Here is a 15,000-nt window from a genome sequence, read left to right on the forward strand (position 1 = left end):
ATCCTCACAACATTGGAGGTTTTTTCTTTCGGCTTTCAAACGAAAAAACAAAACATAAACATTTTTTCCTAGAAAACATCCACGCACGCGCGAGTATCACAGCGGAAGAAAGGAGACCGATATCTAAGAATTTTCTTAGAGGATTTACCTTTTGGTAGAAAGCCGATATGGGGAATTCATTCTCTTACCGTGATAATCTCTTGGCTCAGCCCATAATTTTCTTGCTTAGGATATAATCATAGTTTGATATTGGAAAGACCTCCTTTAAGAAAGTTCTCCTTGTACCACTCAGAAGATTTTTTTCCGTCGGTGTTTTTATTTCCTGTAAATTACCTGACCTGGTTTCTCTATGGGAGAGGTGAGCTGATGATCATCATCGTGTGCTGATAGCCGACTCCTTCTATGCACATAAAAAGTCGTTTTGAAAAACATGCCAAAGAAGTGGCCAAAGAACCAGTCCTGAATCAAGTCAAAAGTTTTCTCTCGGGACTTGATATACTGTACTTTAGTCACACGAAACTAAAGTAGAACTCAAGTGAAACTATGATCGTCGCAGATATGAACACAATTTTTTAATTGCGTAAAGAAGCCTGACAAATTCAGGACTTCAACGGGGTTTGAACGCTCTAACCAACTGAGCTGTGAATCCACTGACGTTGGGAGCTGGCCTATTCAGTTGTGGGGTCTAACGTGCAACACATTGAACCGTTCGGGCGAACTACAATCGATTACTTTCAATCCCTCTCAAAATGAAGCTCAAACAACTTACCGAAGCACCACACCGGCACACATTTGTAACTTCGCTATAAAATTACTTCAACCTAAAAAATCACCTTGTGGTTACAAGGTGACTGAGCGGTGCAAACTTTCGTTGATCACTTGCGGGCATTTTGTTCGATCCTTGTGCGCGCCTCAACTCGTGAACATCGAGATTTTTTTCGGTATCAAGCCAACAATCCGTCTTTTCAAGAGACGGATTGGATTCTATCAGTCTTTTGGGGGGGTTACTCTGTACACAGTAAAAGCTTTGATCCATTATGCCTCGTTGGGCTTCGGCTGCAGGGGCAATAATTTCAATCAGCCGCATTACTCGAGCGCTTATTAAAAACCATCTTACAGAAGTACATGATCGTATCCTGTTTCCTTTCTCGGGTAAATCTGAAAGAGGGTCCAGATGCGGCTACACATTTAATACCGTCCCCACTCAAGGCCTATGAATCTCCCTTCAATTCCACACACGAACCGTAACCATGTAGGTAAACTAGTTTTATTTTATTTTCCTCTGGCATGGTCTATAATACCACTTCTCGTGGAACATTCGGCTAAAAATGGACAATCGTCCTAAAAAGTCTCAAATACAACGTGTAACAGCTATGATTTTTTTCTTGTAAAAGCAATGCACCACATTTCCAAGTTTTTCAATTTCTTATTTCATAGGTAACACGAACAGCGTCACTTTGGTTTTGTGGAAACTGTACGGGCTATTTGTTAAAGATTAGAGAAACCGGCGGGCTAAGAGTGGATAAGTATGAGCCATGATTACACTGATCAAATATATGAGAGAGTTCAAAACCGCGAAAGTTATGTAACATGAAGATTTTCACATCGCATTGTTGTTAAAAGCTTTGCAACAATGGATTTGTTCAATCGAGCGCCACACTCCATAATGGTTCGTGTTTTCACTCTTAAAACATTACCCTAATTCTTTAACACATGATCCACCATAATTCACAACAAGAGCTCAAGGACACAAGTTGTGCTGGAAGGTGGCCCTCCATCCAATTAAACTGCGTTGCAGATGGTGAAACCAGAACCAATCATCACCCTGCCAAAAGGTAAAATAATGAGTCGCGACGTGTGACATACTTTTTACTGGTAACAGCTTTGTTCTGCCCAACAGCAGATTAAATGCGGGAATGTATCGCTGCAAGGCAAGCAAACGGCATTGGAAATGATGTTAACCACACCACCTGCCACTGTGGTGGTAAATTTGTGAGTATTAATTCATTGTATAAATAGATTTAGGACATCTCATTGAACGCAACACTTTAAGGAAAGTTGAATTTGTATATGAGTAATGTTCAATAAGGATTGTATTAAGCTATCGGCCTGGATTTTAATTTATAGATATTTGACATGTAATACTTTGTTACGCGTTGCTTATCAACTACAGACTGTTATATAACTTCTGAAATTTACTAATAATCAAGTAATTAACATATTTATCAAAAATCTCTACAAAAACAAGTTCGAGAGCCGAGTTGTAAAGTTTATACGGATCAAGTATTTTTCCGGTGATTTATGACCCCAAGCGCGAAGTGCGGTGGGGCCATAAATTACGGGCGAAACAAGAGAACCTTAACTTTCAGTACGAACTGAGAAAATGAGGTTAGGAACATATTAATTAGATCTATGTGGTAATCAGCCGCGCGGGAAGAAATCTAAGGAAAAAGGAAGTTTCAAATGCCACAAAAGTTTCGCGTCAGAATCTGAAAAACGAAAAAATCTCCTTGTGCCTTGTGAGATATTTCGCAGCTTGAGAGATTTGCAAGCTTATGCAACAGAAACGACATGAAAAACTTGCCAGAGAAGATTTCATCGAAATTTCAGATTTAGAGGGCCGAACAGTGAGCCGTACTCCAGTGAGCTTCTAATAGCTCAATGGACTAGTATTACGGAAGTCGTAAGTTCGGAGCTGCTTAGGAATCTGATTTTTGCAGCTGCCCTTTCGCCCGTTGCCAAACCGCCCCACTAATTTAGCCAATCACATCTAAGAGATTATAATAATAATAATATAATAATAATAATAATAATAATATCGATATTGCTGTACCGGCTGATGTAAGAGAAGGGTGAAAAGAAAGGGAAATAGTGGAAAAATACCAGATAATCGGAAGACTGTGGAAACTCAAAATGGAAGTCGTACCTCCCTAACTTAACAGGAAAACAGATGGGAATGCCACACTGCTTTTTTTTCTTTAGACAACCCTAAAACTTACTTGAGCTCCCAAACAATTTGCCTTTAATTCTGTAGAAACGGTACTATTAACAGAAACAGCATTCTCTTCATATACTTTCCTTTTGTAGTTGCTTCAGTTATCGTGCCCTTGGTGGAGAGAATTATTGTGGAAAAAGGCGATGATATCACATTGTTCTGCAATGCCTCTGGAATGCCACCGCCATCGGTGATGTGGACCCATGTGCCCAAAGGACTCAAACAGTACAGTGAGACGTGGTTGATCACTGATATTCAAGTCAGTAATCTTGGGAATACCGCTGTGATGCAATCAATGTTTATGGGCATGCTACCGTCTCGGTGACTGTTGAGATCGAAGGTAGGTTCTTACTTCATTGGTAGGGGATGAGGATAAAAAACCACTCTGTACAAGAAAACTAGGCACCACTGATTTCTATAGTAGGGACTTTAAAATCTACGACGGCGACGCCAACGAACACGTCGCCTCAAAATAATTGCGTCTTTGCACCATCCTAAGTCTTTCATGATTTTTCTATCTTTTTCACGTCGTGCAATTTGTGCGGAGTGCCCTAAACGTAAATTGGACACGGAACGGTTTCAAAATAAAAATAGAGCATACGAGGTTGACATTTCTAAGTTCACGTTTCGCTTAAAGGTCAAATTTTGGTGATTTCATGTCATTATCATAAAGATTACAGCAAAAGATGTCTTAAAATGCGTGCCACACGTGAAGGACGACAATTTCTCCTCTTGTAATCAATGACATAATTATTTTCTGGAATTTTCGTCGTCGTAGCTTTTGTCGTTTCGTCCCTGTAAGGGCCTGGCCAAACGGGAAATGTTACGCGACCAAACAGCATCAAACATTGTTTCGTTGGTGACCAAAAATGCCGATACTGAAGCGAGTTTCCAAACGTTTAAAACATCCTTGGTCTAACTAAGATCAAACTCCACAAGCAGATAAATGTGGGTCTCAAATACGTAAACAACACGTAGATACAAGCGACTAAGTAAGCGTGGTACGCATGCGCTTGCAAACAATTTTGATACGGCTGTCCAAACGAACATATCTTCGCCCATCAAACACGAGAACAAAAGAAATGTTTTCAGTTGTTTGATCAAATGTTTGATGGCGTTCAAATTTTATTAAATACGATCAAACAGCATCAACCAGATGGCCAAGTGGTAAAATGTTTGGTCAGCAACAATGTTTGATGTTGTTTGGTCGCCAAAAATTTTCCGATTTGGCTAGGCCCTTTCATTCAACTGAAAAGGGTTGGGAATTTCCGACTCTTTATCATTCAAGAGAAGGGGTTCAGAATTCTTGACCCTGTGTCATTCAAGGAAAAGGTTTACAATTTCTGACCCTGTATTATTCATGAAACGGGTTCAGAATTCCTGATCCTGTATCATTCAAGAAAGGGTTCAGAATTCCTGATCCTGTATCATTCAAGAAACGGGTTCAGAATTCCTGATCCTGTATCATTCAAGAAAAGGGTTCAGAATTCCTGATCCTATATCATTCAAGAAAAGGGTTGCGACTTTCTGACTCTTTATCATTCAAGAAACGGGTTTAGAATTCTTGACCCTGTATCATTCAAAAAACGGGTTCAAGATTTCAGACCCTGTATCATTCTAGAAAAGGGTGCAGAATTTCTGCCCCTGTATCATTGAAGAAAAGATTTCATAATATCTGACCCTTTAGCATTCATGAAAAGGGTTCGGATTTTTTGACTCTTTATCATTCGAGTAACGGGTTCAGCATTTTTAACCCTGTATCGTTCAAGAACAGGGTTCAGAATTCTTGACCCTGCATCATTCCAAAAAACGGGTTCAAAATTTCGGACCCTGTATCATTCTAGAAAAGGGTGCAGAATTTCTGACCCTGTATCATTGAAGAAAATAGTTCATAATTGCTGACTCTTTAGCATTCATGAAAAGAATTTTTTACCCTCTATCGTTCAAGAAAAGGGTTCAGAATTCTGGATCCCGTCTAACACTAAAGAAAAGGGTTCAGAATGTCTGTCCACTTTTTGAAGGAAAGGATGCAGAATTATTGAGCCCATTATTTATCAGTAAAGGAGAGGGTTCAGAATTTGAACTGAAAAATGGCCAATAAGGGTATTGCCTATGGCATTGTAGTTGTCCTAGTTCTCTTCAACACTTGGCCTCGAAAGAAACCACATGCGTTCGTTTGCATCAGAAAACATTTAGATGATGAAACATCACTGCATTGCCGTTAACAAAGATTGTGCTTATCTTGAAACACAGTAGTAGTAGGAGAAAAACAACTGCATTGGTTGTTACATTTCAAAATGTAACAAGCAGGTAGCAATTTTGGACAGAAGTGTTGGGACAAATTAACATGCAAGTATTTAGTGTCATTACGCCCAATATCCCATCTCCCCCTCCCCCTGCCCCCCACCCCTTCCCCTCCCTTTGCCTGAGTCCATTTCATGTTGTAATCGGCGACAAAGCGACTCAGCCTGTCTAATCCCATTCATAGCATTAGTCAGCTCAGCTGTCATAAGATCTTAGGTCTCACTTTTCAATATAATTTAAGATTTGTAGATTAGGTTTAGTATGTTTTTAAAAGTAACCATATACAGAACCAGAACAAAAAGAAGAACGCAGTTGAATTTTTGGAGGACCAGATTGCAAGCAAGGTCAAGGTAGATACATATATATTTTTAAATGTATTTTACCTGTTAATAACATGCATGGAAGAATTTCTCCATTCTAATTGGCTAACAGAATTGCACTTTCCAGGTAACACAGTGCAGAAGAAAGGTAATTCAGCGCAAAAAAGGGCCTCGGATGGCGATATTTTTTTGTGATTGCCTGATACGCGTGCGTCTCTTCTTATGAATTACGAATTTTTTTATGAATATTATTAACAAGTAACCACAAGCTTTTTCTCGAGCAATTTGGAATAAATAAGCACTGTCTCGTAAAAGTCTTTCAAAGGCTACAAATTGCACTCACCCTATGGGCTCGTGCTTTTTTTCACCTTTTAATATGACATTGCGTATTACCGCACATCGCTATCCTAAACTGTAGCGCAATTCACGAAACCAGCATTTGCAACGTGAAAGTCTACTTCTCATTGAACTAAAATAACTATAATATGAACCCAGTAGTCATCCTTTGCTTTTTCTGAGAGTCCGTGAGGTATTAAACCCTTTAGTGCCAGGACTGATATCATGTAAATTCACCTCACAATTTGTATGAAATGTCACTTCGACAGATATATTGAAATGAAGATTCTTATCAGCTTACGAGCTGTGATCTTGATATAACACCAAATTCCCATGACTACCTAACAAAGAACTCTATGGTACTATTTGGGAGAATCAACGTTTCGATCGTGGGAATGAGATGGTTAATGAATTCAAAGCCTGTATAGGCCTTTATGGGTTCTGATCCTGTCAGAGGCTAACAAAATTTTCTGAGTAATGTTAGGTGGCCTATTTTCAAACTGTGGAGAGTTTATGCACTGTAATATTCTATTAAATATTAACTTCTGTTATCTGTTATTGTTCTTGCTTGTTGTTTTGCAACTGCAGGTGCTCTGATTGCCTTGATCATTGTAGCAGTGGTCCAAAATGGTACTAGCTCGGCAAGCGTCGTGAAGCAGTTGCCAGCAGCTCAACCAAAACAGATGTACAGTTGATAATGATAATGATAATGATAATGATAATGATAATGATAATGATAATGATAATGATAATGATAACGATAATGATGATGATGATGATGATATAATAATGACAGGAGCCCATCACCCGGAGCGTGCAACTTACCTATTTTCGTGCAACGGCATTTTCACAAGTAAGGTTATTTTTAGATTGAATTTCCCACTAATGAGACTCCCACAGGAGCCCAATGACCAATTACAAGAAATTAAGCTGACGTCATAGGGTCACCGAACCGGAACTGCCTTTGTTTTTTGACCTAATTCGCGGGAGGGGCTAGTCTAAAAATAAACCTACTTGTGAAAACGCCGTTTCACAGACGCTGTATGGAAGTTGCACGCTCCAGATGGGCTCCCGTAATGATAATAATAATAGTAACTTTATTTAAGTGTCAATGTTTTTAGCACAAGAGCACTAATTGGGGACACTAAAGCAATTAACTCAAATCAAATTAAATATTGGTTTTTATAGAGAGGAGAAAACCGGAGTCCCCGATAAAAACCTCTCGGAGCAGAGTAGAGAACCAGAAAACTCAACCCACATATGACATCGAGTCTGGAAACGAACCCGTGCATATTGGTGGGAGGCGAGTGCTCTCACCACTGCGCCATCCCTGCCGGCCCCAAAGTATTATTATTATCCAACCCATTGGTGGAGGCGAGTGTTCTCACCACGACGGCATCCCCTTTCTTGAACTTATGATACAACATGATACGGCATGCGTGGTAATTCTCAGGACGCCTACATGCCAAATTTCTCATACTGCTTTTTTCCAATGCAAATGGCCACGTTTCTTATACCATTTTTTATATTTTTCACTCAATATCTCCCTCGGTAAGGCGTTTTTAATTTCAGGTTAAACCAAAACAAAAACAAAAAATATTCTAAAATTGCCGTCATTTAGAAATTAGGCGTGAATGAATTGAAAGGAGCAACTTAGCATTGCATTTGCATCTGACACAGTGGCACTCGCCTTTTTCGAAAAACCCCCTCGAACCTTGTCATATGATCCTGCGAACAAGCTCACTGTAGGGTTGTTCTGAGATCTTTGCTTCAATTTCCTCGTAAATGGTGTTGTGTTTAAAGTTAAGAGATGGATATAACTGTTGTTGTTATATAGCTGAATTTTTCCCCCAGCAGTGCACGCTCTCATTGGTTACGTCGAGGTCACATGATATCTAACAGAAAAACTGTTTCCCGCTAAAAGTCTCCGAGCGGGCAACAGAGCAAAATCTATGACGTCAGAGAGTAACAGTGCACTGCTACCCGCGAATGTTGACTGACGACCGCGTTTTTGTTGCCGTTGCAGGTTTTTATTTTTGTGCTATATAACAAATCACTTAATGACTAGTCCCTCAGGAAACACTTCATTTTGTTTCGCTCGAATCTCATTGTTTCCCTCGGCTGCGCCTCGGTTCTTAAAGAACAAGGCACATAATAATACACACATTCATATGTAAATAAGTGGCCGGATATTATTCTGCAGTTTAGCTAAGGGACGCCATAATTCCTTAGATTTTGACATTGCACAATTTGTCAAACTTTACCAAAGAGAAGAGGTTGTTCGCAGGCAAAATGCTCCTTACCTCTCAACCACTGGGTATAACTTTTGTTGACAGATACCGTTGTTTCCATTTTTAGGTAAATATTCTCAAAGGGAGGACCCATAAGGTTAGGCTTTCTTGGTGGGAGTGTTGATCTTATGTAATCTGGACTAGTTTCATTGCCCTTTGTCTCCAAAAATAATGGGTCTTGTCTTTCTTTGCTTTTGTTACACGTTTTATTAGGTTTGTTTCATAGTCTTATTCTTTGATGCTTCTTCCTTAGTCTTTCCTTGGAGCACTCAACAATGGTTGTTCAAGAGAGATGTCACAATGGGAAAGAAGGGTGGCGGAAATGGATATGTCAGCGTAAATACTGGGTATGAAAACGATGGACAATGAGCAAGACTAACGATTAGTTACACAGAAAGACACCTGAAATACACTCAATGACTCACAGTCACAGGTTAGGACAAAGGCGTGCAAATCCTCTACTTTTAGGCGTGTAACCCTTTTCGGAGTTCAGTGCATTTTGAATCATCACCTTCTTTCCACTTTCCACTCGCCTTCTTTCCATTTGGCAATTTTTCGAGCCAAACGAATTTTAAAGATAAAAGTAGAGAACAGAATTTTTTTTTTTTGCCTTGGAATGACCTTAGTAATGCGTTTAAAGCTAAGTTGTCGTTGCTTTCGCCAAAGAGTGTGTATATGTTATAATAAAGAATAGCTATCAACACAACAATTCAGAGCTTACAGCTGAAATCAGAGCATAAAGGTAGTTTTCCCTGTTCCAATGGCTGAAAAGAAAATAGTTGCTAGTTCTTTTAGGGCACACCCAATCATTCTAAAACGGTCGAGTGAAAATTTACTATACCTCGAATATTCTTTCTTACATCGGGAAAACAAATCTCTTACTTTTCTGTACTTTTTTTTGGCTGGAAAAGTTAGTTCAATTCGTGGTCATGTGTCTGTTCCGATAACGCCTTTACACAGCGCGTTGCTGTGTGAAATTGAATTGGGGTGGGGTGGTAGGATGTCTGTGTAACTTGTGCTGTGAATTCCCATGTAGCAAGTCCAAAGTCGTTTGTTATGATGATGAAATTTACTTTTACTGTAAAAAAAAGAAAAAAAATATTTGAAAGTTTGATTTGTTTCAATGGAATTCTATTGGTATAGGTAATCACATGATTTTGAGTGCAATTTGATTCTTTAAAAAAAATTGCAAGTGCTTATATATTTCAAACTGCACGAGAAAAATCTTATGATTACTTATTAATAATACATATGAAAAAAATCGAGGTGGTTATGCAGAAGAAACGCACGCGTATCACGCAATCAGGGAAAAATTGCGCCATAATTGCGCCATCCAGGGTGTTTGATTAGTTCTGATTAGTTCTGACCAAACCCTATTGTTTATTAGTCAATGAGAATGCTTGGTTTGTTACCTCTTTTTGCACTGAATTACCTCTGTTCTGCGCTGTGTTAACTGAAAACTGCACTGCTCTCAGCCAATCAGAATCCAGTAATTTTTTCATGTATATTATTGAATTAGAAATATCTATTTGAAGTGGGGGTAATGTACGCAAGGTGGAAGTTATCCTCGCACTTATTGTTTTATTTTTTCAAGTTGTTTCTCATTTCCAGTTCTCAAGACCCTTTGGAAGTATAACAATATTTGCAGAAACAAGTGGCACATGGCTAAAGTCCTCACTGTACATCAAGATTTGTAAGGTTAAGTGAAAAATAACCATCCAGTCCTCTAATGGATCAGTGTTGGATAGACCTACCAATAAGCTTGTTCTTAACAAGAGACTTCTTCTCTTTCTTCTAAGTTAGACCACTCTAGAGGATTTAGTACATATGATGATCTAATAGAATAATCAGTCCTTTATTTTGTAACTTTTGCAATTTGTCAGCGCGTGTTTTGGAGCAGTCACTCCATACAATACCACAATAATCAAAGTAGGGTTGTACAAGTGAATAGTAAATTGTTTGATTGTCAATTAATTTTCTGAGCTAAATACAGCATTTGCAAGCCATTAAAGACTTAACATGAGAAATGCTTGATCTGATCATCCCAGGTTAGCATTTAATCAATATGAACCCACAATAGCCCCCAAGAACTTATGTTCAATTGGTCTGTCAGGTAGTACTGTTTCGGCCTTCTGGGCCTTATCGGTGCAGTGCTGACGGTTCTAGAATGGAGGCTAGGCTCATCACGCTTTTTTTTTTTTTTAAACTGGTGTGACATGACGCTTACTTATTTTCTGTAAACAAGTTGTCGTTTTACTGCAGTTCCTTCCGTCTCTGAAATTCTCTTTGGCGTTGCGTTTTCCTGCATGTTTATTCTAGCCCTTTCTCGTTCCCCTTGGAAACGTTCTTCGCTACAATTCTGCCTCCCATATCTGTTATGTATGGCAGAAACTCTGTTTAACAAAAATAATTCCTACAATAGTCATTCTGGCAAAAACTAGCGATAAAAGCGTCCGACGTTTCGGCGACATATTGGCGCCATTGTCAAGGGAAACTAAATTAAATATGCGATCTCAAGAGAAACTAGGTTAGCATTAGATTCCATCCACCAAAACCACCCTGGCACATTTCCTTGCAATTACACGACGTAATATCCCTTCTTAATATGACAAGCTTACCGCTGTAAAAAGAATGAAAACAGGCAGAATTCGAGCTTTAGTTCAACAAGAAATATCGTTTCTAAGCAAAGCCGCGCTGATCTACAGTATTTAGGTCTAAAAACCACTTTGAAGACGATTAGCTTTTACTTGTTTTGCTGGGTACTACTATGTCAATACTCCAAAAAATTCGATATTCCAGGAGCTTGTCTCGTTAGTCTAGTGGATATTGGAATATGCAAGGGAGCCCATCGATCCGGCCCGGGGTTCAACTCTTTGGCTCGCCTAATCTGAATGTTCTCTGCACATTGAAATGTTTGTTTCTTTGAAGTAGATTTGAAGTCTGAAGCAGATTGTACGTCGTGTAAGTTAAATGAGACGGGAAATGTGGGTTTGAGGGATGGAATCTAATGCTAACCGAGAAACTAAGAGTCCAGAGTCATTAATTTGCATGAGTTAGACAAAGACCTTAGCGCGAATTGAGTGTGATTGTACATTTAAACACGGTCGTAATTGTTTAATGAGAAACATCTCATTAACGAGACAATCATTTTTTCAACACATTAAAACAATTGTGAAGGTCATCCGGTATCCTGCCTGCGTGTCTATTATCATAGTGTTTGCGCACTGACGAGGTCTTGCTTCTATGTCCATCAACGCGTACGAACAGATCGCCACGGGTGTATCCGACATAACCAGCATCGCACTGGTCACACTTGAAGTTATGCACAACGCATTGTTGATCAATTAGCTGAGGCTTTAATTCGCTTGTCGGGAACTCCTGGGCAATCTTGCGGCTCGTAAACACTGGTTGGACAATAGTCTGGAGCTTCACTTTAAGATCTTTTAACTGTGTCTTCACAATATTAGCAGACTCCTGGTCTTTAAAGGTTATGACGACCCGAGTAGTGTTTTCTGTCGTAGATTTTGATTGCAATGGAGACTGGTCAGCGACCCTTAAGTTTAGAAAGTTTTTAACAATGGAGTCCACAAGGTGCTTGGGATACTTCAGTTTTAGAGAAAACAGACTTCAGTCGTTCGCACTCCTCAGTGAAGTAGGACCATGACGAAGACAGATGATATGCGCGATTGAGCATAGTTGTCAACAGGCCGCGCTTGTACCTATTATCGACATGACTGTGGTAATGGAGGAGCAGACCACTGTTTGTTGGCTTCACGAAAATACTTTACTTTCAATACGGGGTGCTCGGTTTAAGAGTTTACAACCGAGGAAGGGGAGCATTCCCCCATTTTCGACCTCCATAGTGAACTTGATGGCGGTGTAGGTGTGGTTGAGGGTGTTGAGGAAGTCCCTTGCTGTAGGCAAATCAGGAATCACAGTGAGTGTGTCGTCAACATATCGACGATAATAAGGTGGCAGCTTGCCCTCAACATCTAATTTCTCTTCAATAGACGACATGGATACGTTGGCTAGCAAGGGCCCAAGAGGGGACCCCATCGCTACACCGTCGATCTGTTAATGGAAGCCATTAAATTGGAAAAGCTGGCCCTTGGTAGCCACACCCAAAAGATCGATAAGATCCTGCTTCGAAATATTCAAATCCTATTTCGAATTAAACCAGTTGTTACTAAAGACTCTGTCCGCGAGAATCTTAATGGTTTCATCCAAGGGCCAGCTTTTCCAATTTTTTTAATGTGTTGTTTAAATGTGAAAAAAAATGCCAGAACAAGTTTGATTGTCTCGTTAATGAGATGTTACTCATTAAACAATTACGACCGTGTTTAAATGTACAATCAGACTCAATTCGCACTAAGGTCTTTGTCTAACTCATGCAAATTAATGACTCTGGACTCTTAGGGCCAGTTATTTAAACAAAGTCTGACTTAAGCCGCGGCTTAAGACAATTAGTGGACCTCCAAATCTGTTTATAAGCGGTATATTTTAAGTAGATAAATTGCTGTCTAGTCTGGAATGCAAACCTTCTTGTTATCATCAGCAGCAGACAATATTAAGATATGATTGTTGGTAATATTGAAAATGGCTTAGAACGCGGTTTTGTTATACATTGTCTAAACTATGTTTTAATAATTGACCCTTAGTTTCTCTTGAGATCGCATATTTAATAATTCAGTTTCCCTTGACAATGGCGCCAAGTTGTCGCCTAACCGTCGGACTCTTTTATCGTTATTTTTTGCCAGTATATGTTTATCTAAATCATTTAAATTAGAATAGTCATTCTCTCGAACTTTATTCTACCGCACCTCTGAGCGCATATCTTCTGTTTTGGAGATAAAAAAATAAAAATAAAAATATCATGAATACTTTTCATCGTTTTGAACTTCCACAAAACCTTTGAATTTCTCTCCATCTTGCCCTGATTACCCATGATGCACTCAAGAGCATGAACTCGTTTATAAACCATTGTGCAGCTTGCAGCACCGCCAAAGGCAAATGCGACCAATCCATTCCTTTATTATGGAAAAGACTTCTGTGGTCTTCAAGACAACTGGCTTTTCTAAAAACCACTCAAATATTAAAAGGTCACGACCAACAATCGCAACTATGTGAATGTTATTGTCAATATTGAATCTTCTTGGCTGTTTAGACAGAATATGTGTTGCCCTTATATTCATCTGTTCCTTAAATAGCCCAAAACTGTGTTCTAACCATCAGGATCAGCAACATGATAAATTTTGACTCAGGCGCATGTACCGGTATGGAAGAATTTCTCGTAAATGTTTATGCATTCCGTAGAAACACAACCGCAACCTTGTACGCCATTCATAATAATGAATTCTGAACTGCACGCATGCGCATTTGATGAGAGGGGCAAGTTTTTCGTCATGACCTCTCGATCAATCAGCCGTTTTCAAGTCCTGTCAATGCGGACCTTTCAATCGCAAAATTAACTTGTCTTAAACTTTTCTCTCTTTTTTTTTCTTTTCAATTTTTCTCTTTAAGCACTTCAATGTCAATTTGTAAAACATTATGTGCCTCTTTTTTGCATCTGCCGTGTAAACAGAAAATTTTTTTTTGCAAAGCACAAGACTAATTCTTGGTCTGTGACATTGTTGTCAACAAGAGCTTTTGACACAAGAGTATTTACCCAATTACGTTTGGCAAAAACCAAAATTTTTTCGTGTTTGACCAATTTCTTTCCATTTTTTTTTTTTTTTTTTTTTTTGCTCACGGCAGTTGAAGCAAGGCCAGCAAGACCACAAAAGCCTGCAACGCCAGCGAGTGAGGCACCGGCAACAATTCCAACGCCAGAGAGAGCGGCTGGAAGTGCAGCAGAAGACAACGATGTAGCGCAACTCCGCTGAAAGCAGTTGTGGCGTGGGAAGCGGTTTCGACTTTTTGGCTTTAATTTGCAACTTTCATCCGTTGTTCGATTTCGCTGTCCATCACGAGGGGCCACGACGTCTGAAATTTGTGGTGGAAGGGGCCATCCTTTTTGACGGAAATAGAGTATCAGTGGCCTTGCTTACTAGCCACTAGCACTGCAAAAGACGACATCGCCCTTCGAGGTGAGGCCGTTAAAGAAACGTGGGAAGACAACGCACTGGAATGGAATGTTCAAGCGCACGTGCTGTGATCGTTCAAGCTTCTCCGTGCCTCTCCAACGTTGTCCAGCTCGATGGATCAAGCAGCGACAACAAACTAATTAGAGTAACTGGCTCGTGTCTTCAAGTTCACCAATAGAATAATGAAGGGTCCAGGAAGAAACCCGGACATCACAGCGGAGGAGATGAATAATGAAAGAACCTTCTGGTACAAATACGTCCAAAGCAAACTTGATGAAAGGGAAAAAAAAACCCTCTTTAAGAAGGAATGAACCCATTCATCTATGAAGCGGCCCCTATTGGCGCGGAAAATCGTCTGGCGTTACACAGATCTCACTGCAGGACTGAAATATCTCACTGCTTGACCTCTTTCAAAGTCATATTTAACTTAAATATCTGAATGGCAACACTCTTAAGTGTTTAGTTGGAAAATAGCTTGGGACCATGAGGAAACACGGCATCTTTATTGACAGCCAAGTCCTTTTCACTCTAATCTTTCTTCAAAAGGCAGGTAAGAACGTAAAGATAATAGACAGAAATGTAAGCACCGTTTTCAGTACGTATTGAACACTAGCTTACTTCACGATGCTTAAAGACAATTAAAGCCCGAATTATCATATGATCTACTTTTT

General features: G+C 39.5%; 1 protein-coding gene across 5 annotated transcripts in view; it reads left to right on the forward strand.

The window, feature by feature from the left end:
* Positions 1–13,593: 13,593 nt before the first annotated feature.
* LOC137983022 (uncharacterized) overlaps positions 13,594–15,000 on the forward strand; it is a 66,546-nt gene continuing 65,139 nt past the window's right edge. For 4 of the 5 annotated variants that reach the window (XM_068830183.1, XM_068830181.1, XM_068830182.1 and 1 more), the window contains exon 1: positions 13,594–14,879. In XM_068830183.1, coding sequence (XP_068686284.1) covers positions 14,813–14,879 — 67 coding nt within the window. In that variant the 5' untranslated portion in view covers positions 13,594–14,812. The remainder of the gene's footprint in view (positions 14,880–15,000) is intronic. The other variant, XM_068830185.1, reaches the window with a different exon arrangement.

Source organism: Montipora foliosa, chromosome 13 (assembly GCF_036669935.1).
Source record: "Montipora foliosa isolate CH-2021 chromosome 13, ASM3666993v2, whole genome shotgun sequence".
Lineage (NCBI taxonomy): Eukaryota > Metazoa > Cnidaria > Anthozoa > Scleractinia > Acroporidae > Montipora > Montipora foliosa.